We start from the raw sequence: 11,760 nt of genomic DNA on the forward strand, positions 1-11,760 counted from the left end.
TGCCAGAACCTCAATTGGAACCAGCTGCACCATGCATCCCTGAGATGGTTGAAAACGGAAAGGCCTCGGGAAGAGTACAAGATGTAGCCAATGTCCCGCAAAATGAGCAGGCTAAACAGTCGCGAAAGGAGATACGAGACCAGAAAGCGGCTTCCAAGAGCAAGCTCTCGACTAAGTCCAGCGCGGCTGAGGACTCTGTCGTTAAGCCCTATCTGAAGGAGGGCACCGTGTCACAAGGCAGCGGCGCTTCTGCGAAGAACCTGGCAGGCGCGCAAGGGCAGCGCGTGATGGGGCTTAAAACGACAGCTGAAGAGGATGAACCCGCTAAGCCTGACGCAGGGAACGCAGCAGCCTGTTTGCAGGAGGAGCCAAAGGCAGTGTTAAAACGATTGAAGGTGAACATTTTTCTAGTCATACGTTTGGGAGCGAAATGCATTTAACGTGATGTTGAGGCACTGTTCGTTGAAGCTGTCTACATACAGTGCATAAAGGCAGTTGGCGCGCTATTACAGGACAGGAATAGAGTGAGACTTATGTAGAAACGGTCTCTACCACTGACGCATTTCGAAAATGCTAGAGGTGCTGCTTTATCTCTTTTTATTCTCTTCTGCTTCACGTAACTTGTAGATATATTTGGTTTGAACTTGTATGAGAAATTGCATTGGTTGTTCGCAGTTTTATTTGAAACTGAAAAAAAAAAACCCTTACTAAGACGTTGCAGTTGATCTTGCGAGGCTGGTATTCTTACAACCTTCGTTAAAGTTGTTGTTTTATAGGATTTAGTAAAATTTTTCAATTTATATTCGTGGATGGTTATCTGAAAACTAGTTGAGCTACGAAACTTCTTCGTGCCTTATTCACAATTCTAAATTCCGTGTAAATGGCCGGGAATTTTCGTTCCTGTCGAAACCTGGCGCTGACTCGACTGCTATTGCTGACTACGGGACAGCAACATATTTTTCCTCAAAAATATAAAATGTAATTGATTTGCTCTATCAGCCACTTTTTTTTTCAACGGAATCATAACTGCAGCGATGCAGTTCAATCACTCTTGACGTTGAATGTCTAAAGTACCAACACGTGTGTTCTCTTTCACGGCAAAGGTACCTGTAGGCTGTAGTTGGGTGTGTCGTATACTAGACTTCCATCACGCTTCAGTGCCTCTGTGTTGCTTCACCACGCATACTGTGACATCGTGTACGCAGGATTTGATCCCAATATTTGCATATTGCGCAGGAAGAAGTGCTAAGGCGGAAGCACCGGCAGCACCGGAAGCATGGGAAGGCGGCCCCACATCCAGCTGAGGTCAGCGCAAAGCCACATGACGTCGCCAGAGCGGCGGGTGCAGTCAGTCCTGAAAACGATCCGGCTTGCCAGCCTGGCGTTGTACGCGTTCCTTCCATGTCCACCATCGACAAGACCAGCGCGTTTCGCTCTTTACTACGTAATCTACTCTTCAGACCGGAAGAGCGCGCAGGCTTACCCCAGCGAGGAAGGGCTCCTCCTGACGAACGTACACCAAAGGAGAGCATCGCAGAGCGCTCACCATGGTTTTCACTCGACAGACTGCGGGCAGTGCCTTCTGCTGGGCTCGGCCAACAGCAGGTTACATCTGCTACGACGATGCCTGAGCAGAGATTTCACATTCCCCAACCAAAGGTCGCTGGTTCCAGAGGCAGTGGCTCTTGTGGCGTGCATAAGGGCAGTGCTTCACCGGGTCCTGGGCACTCCACGGTCGTCGAGCATCAGCCAAAGTCTTCCATACCATCGCAAGACGCCAAACGTGATGCGAGGAGGCTAATGAAGGCTGAAAATGCGAAACGTAAGGTCGTCAGCTCATTTCAGGAACGTCATGAACGGCGGAAATCAATGCCCTCTATTCTGGGCAGTTCTGGTCTGAAGAAAGCTTCCGGAAGTCAAGCGGAGCTTCATGCCTCACGCTTGCAAAGGACAAGGGCAGCTGCAAGCGGAACGGGTCGGCAATCGCCGATCTCTGTATCGACTCGTTCGAAGCGCTCCAAACGCGAGCGCTCCGCCAGGAATGTTGGGCGTGAGTCGAACAAAGCAAACAACGACCAACAGAACAACGAACATAAGGATGTGCGGCCGAAACATAACCGTTCGGAAACATGATCATCTGAGACACGTCTCCACTCGAGCGTATGCATGCGGCACTGCTGAGTGGGAAGCTTACAGCGAAAATCCATTGCACCATTTTCATGCTACTGACTGGAAGTCCAGGGACTCAGTATTATTTTTTGCGCATGCGATAAGGTGCTGAGAGTTTGGATATTTGCGCCAAGGCGCGCAGCATTGCCTTGGAAAGTAAAGTAAAACTTGGCAGCTATAAGAGGGCCGGACTACCGGGACTCCGATTTTAGTCCTTTTAAAATGCGCTACCTACAAATTTTTAAATTCGAAATTGGTGCAGCTAATTCCCAATGTACGTTGCTCGCTTGCATGTTCGCTCAAGGATGCGTATATAGAGGGCTTATTGTTTCTCGATACAGAGTGTAAACAATTGTTGTTATACTTGTTATACTTTGCTGCAGATCAGTTATATACACTTTCCATGCAGTATGGGGTCACCACATGGCTAACTAGGAGAACGTGTAAAAGTTTTCTTTGGAGCCGTTCCCAGTGCGCTTATCGCGACAGCAAAGCGCACCACTACAACTGGACGCTAAGAGGAGGAAGACCACTGGGACTGACCGGCTCCATCACTTCAGGAAGGTCTGGAGGCGTTTCACGAGCGGGTTTCGTGAGGGAGGCCTGCCGAAGCCCCAGAAGCACGCAATTGCTGGTGGATCTGCGTCTGGTGGCAAATAAAAGTGTATAAAAGCAAACAAATCTCTCAAAAACGTGCAATGTGTTAGCAAGAGACGACAGGCTCATTTGATGCTCATTTCGGTTGGCAGAAATGCACAACGTCATCAGGCGCACCAGGCCATCTCATGCGAAACAGATACATGACTCTGTAACGGGATATGTGGAAGCCTTACCCGGAATCATAGCGTGGGGCAAAGACTGATTTGCCTTTCTGTCTGATTTCTCATCATCGCGGCTGCGCAAAACATCCTATCGCAAAGGAATTTCTCCAGGAAATAATATTGGAGGTATATTGGAGACAAGGTTTCTATTGGAAAGGGTGGGGAAGGTTGCGTTTGAGAAGTAAAAATTGTAGTAGTCACCAGTGTGAAAAATTCGTTACGACCTAATGGGTCGCCTCCAAAAACAATTCTGAGAGCACTGCAGAATCTAGTCTGCAGAAATGCCATAGCCGCAGCGTTGCTGCTGCACACGGTATATCAGGTTTAATGTCATCGTTATCAACTAAATGTACCGTCATTATCATTGCTACTGCCATCATTGTCATTATCACTATTTGTGTAATTGTCATCGCTACTATCATCCTCGCGGGAGACAAGAATTACGATGTGCGTTTTGCGATAACGGGCGTGGCAGAGTTTGTTAAAACGCCCGGGTGGGGATCCGAGGGATAAAGGAACCACAATTTTTTTTTCTGATGACGTAATCAGGATGATATATTTTCAAGAGACATCAGCGCACAGCTCCCACGCACAGATCCGACTCGTAGATTCTGCGAACAACTCTCGCGCACGGGATTTCGTTCCATGAGCATAGGAAAGGTTTTCGCCTAAGTAAGGTGCGTATTAGGTACCTTCTAGTAGAGGTGTACAGGCAACGGCATTCGCTAGCAGCGAGCTGCGGTGACAGCATTGCAGGATGGCTCCGGCCACAGCTCTGGCGCACCCGGCGTTATGAAACGGGTAGCACAACGCGAGTCCTCCACTACGGCGTCTCTCATAGCCTGAGTCGCTTTGGGACGTTACACCCCACAAACCAACCAACAAACAAACCAGCATTGCAAAAGCAAACGTGCCAAAGGGCGTTTGGGCAGCACTCTGTGGCTTGTGATTGATTTCGAGTTTTGAAGCCAAAGCTGAACTGGGCTAGCTGCGCCGCGTTTCGCCTACGCCGCAGTTTGGCCTTCAGTCGACTTGCAGCCGTGTGACTTGCGGCGCGCAGCGTGCTCGCCACACGTGTGGTGCCAGGGTGTCCAACCCAACGTTACTAGACTAGGTCTGGTAAAGTTGGTCGAACCGGAAGCAAACCGGAACCGAACCCAAATTTTTGCTGCCATCTTGAAACTGAATCCGAACCGGAACAAATCGGAGGAAGCGTTCCGAATCAGTTCACGGTACGGTTTCGATCCATTGCTGCCGGCAACAAACCTTCGATATTTTTTCTTTTATTGCTGCTTGTAAAGCGCTCTTCTCGCTTATTTCCAAAGCGCCAGTGCGCAGCGCAAACATCGCAACTATATTGAAAAACCGTCACATGTAAATTGGTCACGAGAACAAATAGAAATATATTTCTTGATACAGCACAACGGACGCGGACGACTAGGGGGTGCGTTGCGCTGTATCAAGAACTATGAAACACCAACTTGCCCAAGTATCCACATTAGCTCAAATATATTGCTGCATGCCTAGCCCCATTGCAATCTCTGGTGTCGGGCGATGTTATCCCGAACACGGTTTGTCGCTGCATTGCTCAATGGAACAGTTGCCCCATTCTAGAGCATTCCTCGGCAGGGAAATAATAGCATATAATTCCTAAGCTGGGTTGCATATTTAGAAAAATAATTATACAATCATGAACAACTCGAAACCAAAGTGATGAATCTTTAAAAAATGTCACTCAAATAATTTTAATTTCCTATCGTTCGACGACGCCGCAATGGGTCGCGTGGCACATGCATAGCAGCTGAATGCGGCGCAACGCCATTATCTGAGGGCACAACAACGACGAAACGCCAGCAGGTGCAATTTTGTTGACGGAGACTTCAGAGTAACATGACACTGACGGTGGGAAAGGCGCTTTGGGCAGCAATTTTCCGGTCTGTTCTCGAGTTGTATCTGAACTTAGCCCAAAGATCCTTCCATACGTCGATTTCGCATTTTGTAATATCTTTCTTTTGCCCTTAGCGATCTATGTTGGATTTATTTCTCTTGGAAAGTTAAACTATGCCAGGAGTGAAGCTCCGATGTTCAAATTTGAAGGCTGGATGAAGCAAGGAACTGAGTGGAATTACCGGTAGGAGTAGCAATTCACAAGCACTATTTAGGTTTCGCCCGCCGAGGGGCGCAGTGGTTGCGGCACTCGACTACTGTTCCCAAGGACGCGGGATCGAATCCCGGCCTCGGCGGCAACTTTTCGATGGAGGCTAAAAGCAAGGCGCCCGTGTGTTGTACGATGTCAGTGCACGTTAAAGAACCCCCCGTGGTCGAAATTTCCGGAGTCCTCCACTACGGCGTCTTTCATAGCCTAAGTCTCTATGGGACGTTAAACCCCATAAACCATCTATTTGGTTTGCTAATGATTCGGCCGCCACTTAGAGCTACGGTGTCGAACAAAGAAAAGCGTTCCATCGCTTTATCCGCTATCACTGATGCGAATACCTAAGGCCGTCTGAAAGGTGGCAGTGAAAGCCAGGAAGGCCCTATTGAGAGAAAACGATAGCTAGGTTCACGGGATGCGCGGTGACGATGGAGGCCGGGACAAGAATCTTAGAGGGAAGAGGACAATCGGAGCGAAGGATCCTGCGACTATACTCCATTTCCGACATCAGGTACAACGCAGCACAAGCTACGCAAGTAGTCCGGCCACAAGAAGAAAAAACAAGGAGCCGTATAACTACGCGCTCACTTCGTGACCGAGTGGTTTCTGCCGAAACGGGCTCTAGTATTCCGACCATACACGTTTGCAATAACCTGCTTCGCGTGCCTGGACATCTTCACAGTGCGGATCTTGTAGTAAAAAACCGCTCCGAAGAGGCAGTCAAGATCTCTGTGTTGCGCAGCGCGGAGGGCACCGCGCGCTCGCAGGGTTGCGTGCCAGCGAAAACGCGACACGAACGAAAACGACAAACAAGACATACAAATTCAACGAATCTGATATTTTCTTCCTAGAAAAGGTGCGTTTATAGAGTTGATGGCAAATGTAAGATGTAATAAGCTTCCAAACAAAAGAACTATTATTTCCTGTCGTCAAGAGCAGGCACTATTTTTCATCGCGGATGCGGGGAGCGCGAAAGAGAGCGTTCGCTTTGGCGGTGTTGCTCTGGATGTATGAAACGGAGTATAGGGCCTAAGGAAAAAACACAAAGGAGGAAATGGTAGTAATTGTGGAATCGGTGAACTGCAGTTTGAGGCCCTGGATATCTTAATACGTTGACCAGCCAGGAAAGGTGCCGAGCAAAACATTTGGTCTCCACACGGAAGAGGCTTCGTATGATTGCCGGCGGCGATCAAGTACCGCTATAAGCGGCAGCACAATATTCCCCTATGAGCTTACAAGCTGACGATAAGCTGAAAGCGTTTCTTAAGGAAAGAGAAGGAGACTGCCTGAAATGACTCTGAGACAACAGCAGTTCTCTGAAAACTGAAGAAGTACAGAGGCTGCTGTAGGCTTTTGAAACGTTGCCCAGAAACGTTTAGGAGGAGAAGTCGCGCCGCCCAGAACTGTATCCAATAGCTACAGTAGGGCTTGCTATGCCATCTATGCAAGTAAGTCTCGGGAGAGCAGTCTCTTGACTAAAGTACATCATCTCCGGTCATCGAACTAGGATGACCGTCAACAACCCTCGACAATGTGCTCTTCCTTCGGTATTTTTCTCCTGGCAAACAAAAAAGCTGGCAGCGCGTACTGAGCACATAATAAAATATTTATGAGAAGTCATGATGTGATGACATGCTTGTTGTAAATTATGCGCCTAATAAACATCGCAAAGAAAAACACACCCGTATAGCCTCAAAGTGGTTCTAGAAGTTGTATGCGTGCCCATGTAGGCAACCATGACGCGCAGCCAAACATTTACCGCATCGCGTTTCGGCCACAGGAGCGAGACAATCTGGTTCTCCGGCAAACACGATTCACTACAACCCCAATACGTGGCGGAAAGGACTTTTGTCTGCGCTTTTCGGGCCACAACACAGGGGTGCCTTTACGTTTAACCTCCATATAAAGGCGAAATGCAAAAGCGTCCGCATACTGTGTGATATATAGTGACACATATGGTTTACAGATTGTTAGTTTTGGGGTGTAGGCTTGGATCGGCCTGATCTGATTTCTTTGCACTGAGTCCTTTGTGGAAGCCGGGCGTAGGCAGCATTGTTGTGCATGCAATAGTAAAGGCTTCGCTCTAGTCTACAATTCACACAAAATTTTGTAGGCCTGAAAAGCGCAGGAAGCATCTTTTTATTTTCTTTCGGTGCCTGAAGGCTTTAATTTGTTGTGTGTTAATGATGATGATCATTTTCCTTCATCTCGCTTCAATCGTCGGTCACTCATTATAAACATTTTGATGAGGTCTGTAAAACCAAGTGGAGCCCGTCATATCCGACGACAAAAACAATAGACTGAATTTAAATTTCCAGGTTTTATGATATACTGGAACAAGAAAAAAAATTCAGTATTAAAAAGTGGAGTAAAAAAATACACCCGAACTTCTTTTTTTTTTAACCCGTTTGAACCTGTTCGGGTAGGGCCGAACCGGTTCGAATCATAACAGAATGTGTCTCCGGAGCCCAACTCGAACCCGAAAGACGTGAACCCGAACCTGACAAAAATATCGGTTCGACACCTTGTATGGTGCACGGAGTCGCGTTTCGCGTACGCCGCAGTTGGACTTTCAGCCGCTTGATTAACGATGCGCGGCCAAGCGGTCTGCTCGCAGCCCGCTTCTTCGCGCGTGTGGTGCACGGAGCTGGTGCCGTTCGATTCTTCTCCAGCTGCTTCGCTTCTTCACATCACAGACCTGTTTATTATTTTTCCCACACACCTGGTCAACATCATTACTTCCGGTACATATATCTCCACAAATATACAACATTGCCTTACACTGCCACACAGCCTTCTAATCCCCAGCCTACCCTTTCCCTAAACAACCACCGCTGACCATATGTCTCGCTTCCTCGGACCTCTCCCTTTACAATGGCCTAGACACCTTCGTGTCGTCTAGATCTCGCTGTGTTGTCCTTAAGGCTCGCCGACATCTATGGAGGAGTAGTGCGTTTTTGCTTTGTCTACTTAAGTTTAGCCGTGTTAAACCGTTCCTCCATTTTTATTTTTAGATTAAAATTTAAAATGCGTGCTTTCCTAAAGCAAAACACCTGTATGATGATGTGAAGTTAGTGATTCCAGATCGCGGTTTGTGTTCATCCGGGCATCATAGTATATAATATGGTGAGGCTACCCAAAAGTAATGGAAAATAAAACAGTGGTACTGCTACGGAAAGAAAATGAAAAAGGCTTGCCCTCATGTACGCAAGATCGCGTCACCAATGGCGCACACAGCAGCAGCAGCCGTGCAGGCTAAAATGGCGCGAGAGGCAGCAGGCGGGGAGCATGCAGCGAAAACCTAACCACCGCTCTCCCTATCCTGGGGAATAAAACCTTCAGGGTTAGGCAGACCTCTGAAAAGATTGGTACTCGTCCCGTCCAAGGCAAAGCTACACAGCTTGCTCACGGAAGAAAGTCGCCAGTCTACTTGAACCAGAGCCGACACTGCCACCTAGTCCCAGCTGTACGGGACTAGGTGGCGCGCACCTGTGGCGCGCACCTAGCCACATGTGGCGCGCACCTAGCCCATCTCGATGCGAGTATGTTGCTTCCCTGACCGACCACGGGAAACTGCCGAGGCACTACCCGTCAGGAACTGCACACCTGTTATTTATTCATTTACAAAATACTGTAGCCCGAGGGCCAAGCAGAGTGGGCAAGATTACAACAGCCAAGATAAATTCCATTTATGAAGACCGAGTAAACACGACTCGAAGTACATGCCGATCCCGGTTCGAACTCCAACGGGGTCGTGAAATAGTTCCGATGTGTAAAAGATTTCAGACGAGCTTTGCTGTAAACCGGCCACAAATTTGAACACGTTGTATCGTTTGTAGCGGTGCGCTTCATGGAGCGATGAGGTCCTCCCCAGCATACTAGTCGGCGACCCAAAGTGCATGCGCGATATTTGGTAAGACAGATTGTAACGTCGAAGCTCGTGCCACGCACACCTCACGTGTCTTGCGGCGTGGCAAAGTGACGTTCTTGTTAGGGTTTAGAGCTGCTGCGGGCGGTAGAGAAGGCTGAAGCTGATCATAATAGATTTAATCCTTACACTGGCGCACAACAAACGCAGTAATAACTCAGCTAAGGTATGGTACTGTTGAGTTCTTCACCAGTGAAGCAGACCAAGCGAGAGGCACCGCAAGCCTACGGTCAGCAAGGCTGGTTTCACAGCACAACAGCCGGCGCATCGAACTCCGCCTTGCCTGCATGACAATAGGGCTGGGTTGAAAAGAATCGGCCAGACCGAAGGGCACTCTCAGTCACATCGTCAAGCGGTTTTACAGCGTCAACGCTGACAGCTGATGCCCAAGGCTGCAGAGCTGCCTTCCGAAAAAACATAGTTGTAACATTATGCCACTCATTTCTTGCAAACATTTGCATGCATTTGGGAAGCGATGCATTTGGTGGTGGGTGGGGTAGGCAATTATCTTTGGGTGACGTCCTCAGGCCAAGGCACTAGCAAGACCTACAGGATAGTTGACAGCAGTGTAACTGTTATTTCGAACACCCTAACCCGAGGAAGCACCGAACATTACAACGTTATTGTTAAGTTGCCTGTACATTGTCTGAAGTCAAAGTGACGAAAACAGTACGATTTGAAATAAAATTATACTATTGTTGACTTTTAAATATTGTTATTAAGTGTTTTGTGTTGTATTATAAACAATATTTTATGGTATAAAAGGTTTGAATATAATCCTCTATGTAACATTTGAATCTAACTATAAAACAACATATATATTCAAAGCACAAAGTCCCAGCTGTTTTGCCCTCTTCATTCCACTAAATGTGTTCAATAACATTTTGCAACTAAATTATTTATGTCACACCTGCCCTAGACACCTGCCCAAGACACCTGGCCTAGAATGCTACATAACCTTGTTTTCGTAAGAAAGCTTTGCAGATTCATACATTCCCCACTATCACGGGAACAACCCTTTTATGGACATAAAAGCTTGACTATGCTATTTGTTCAGAGGTGAGCGTACAGGAGTTGCACTGTACAATGAAGCTCAATATGTTTAGTTGTTGTTGTGCCACCCTTATTATCGCTTTTTTTTTTCATCTTTCTTTTCACGCTGTATGCCATCATGGGTGGTGGGTTTGCATGATCGTGGTGGAATGCTTTTATCATTTTCAAAAATGTTATCTTCCGTACACGTTTAAATGCTTACCGAAATATTATTGTAACGTTCATATGTAACATTAGTAAAACATTACAAAAATCACATAATATCAATGAAATATTGTTCGACTAAAACAAATATTGTAGCAATGTTTCAGTGCTACCTGTGACAGTGGCACTACTACTTTGGTCCGAGACGATGAGCATTTATTGAAACTTAATATTTGGGAACAGGTGAGGATAAGGTAGATTCCTCTTCGGGTGGTGTCCTAAATTCGCGAGATTAGCAGTACCTAGAGGGTAGTTGACAGCTATGTGGCTTTCCAGCTGCGGACAGATCATATTCTCCAGTCCAGAATTCTACTTCCCTCTCACTGCACAGTGGAAAGCAAAGGCGCTGTTTAATTTGTGCACAAACAGAAGTGGCATTTATTAAGGCGAAATCTTTTAATGTTTAATGCCTCATCATTTTCAGCGGGAGCTGTCGGCAGAGGGTGTTACACTTTCGAGAGAGATAGTTAAAAATAAATAAACCATGCCTCCACCGGAAATTCAATCCCCGTCCCTGCGCCTGGCCCAGTTAGTGAAACATTAATCATAATTCCCCTTGTCTACAATGAGGATAGCGGGATTCCGCGAGTGACAGATACTGTGCCTTTAATTTCCTCTAAAAGAATTATAAAAAGCAGGTGGATTTTGATGCTTTTAATGAAATACTGGTAGTGTTCGACAAGGGGTGCGCCATATACCGTCACTCACGACTGAAGCTGACCCCGCTGGGCATTTGATATAGGCGTCCGTGCGGCGCCATTCATTTGGCTTTTCCTTGAACGCCACACCACACAGCAAACAGAAGCAGACCTAGATAATTAGGAGGCGTTAGTACAGCAGGTATCAGCAGCATTTCAAAATGATTTACAGGATAGCAAAGACGCAGTATCTGTTACAATTTTCTACAGAAGCATATGTACCACGCCGTAAAGGAAGGGAGGAAGGTGGGAGTGAAAGAAGAGAGGGAGCTATAGGTGCTGTAGTGGAGGGCTACGATCCACCGCGCTATAATGGATTTCGCCTGATCGCAATTTAGTGGTCCAAGCTGACCTTTAGAATTTTTCTGCACAAGTGTCAAAGGTACTACATTTTCTGCCAGGTAATGCATTTGAAGTGTCCGACTGCCAAAGCATGATTTTTTTACTCAGCCTCCAGTTGTATAAAAGAGCACTGAATCTGCGACTGCTGTGATGTCACTATCATCTGGGCTTTATATCACGAACGTCTAACGCTTGAGCCGGCAAACAGTAAAACAAATTTTGGTAAGTAATCAGCTGCAGCAACCAATTAAAGACAAGAGCATGAATTAATTCAAAACATTGCATTCATCTTCAAATATTTGGGACAGGCCTAAGTCGTTCCTTCCAGACATCCAAAATGTTGCCAAGAGGATGCAGTAGACAAAGTGCTACTTTCCTCTATAAGATTAA

General features: G+C 46.9%; 1 protein-coding gene across 15 annotated transcripts in view; it reads left to right on the plus strand.

Annotated features, from left to right (window-relative positions):
- The window catches only part of LOC146188193 (sodium-dependent nutrient amino acid transporter 1-like), a 351,255-nt gene that overhangs the window by 181,985 nt on the left and 157,510 nt on the right, over positions 1 to 11,760 (plus strand). For 11 of the 15 annotated variants that reach the window (XM_084603671.1, XM_084603676.1, XM_084603679.1 and 8 more), the window contains one exon: positions 1,237 to 2,714. The exons of 2 other annotated variants lie outside the window; for them this stretch is intronic. In XM_084603671.1, coding sequence (XP_084459797.1) covers positions 1,237 to 2,133 — 897 coding nt within the window. In that variant the 3' untranslated portion in view covers positions 2,134 to 2,714. Of the gene's footprint in view, positions 1 to 1,236; positions 3,904 to 11,760 lie in introns of those variants that run through there. 2 more of the 15 variants (XM_084603682.1, XM_084603684.1) reach the window with 2 other exon arrangements.

Source organism: Amblyomma maculatum, chromosome 5 (assembly GCF_055883805.1).
Source record: "Amblyomma maculatum isolate TAMU_Amacu chromosome 5, ASM5588380v1, whole genome shotgun sequence".
NCBI classification, from domain to species: Eukaryota; Metazoa; Arthropoda; class Arachnida; order Ixodida; family Ixodidae; genus Amblyomma; species Amblyomma maculatum.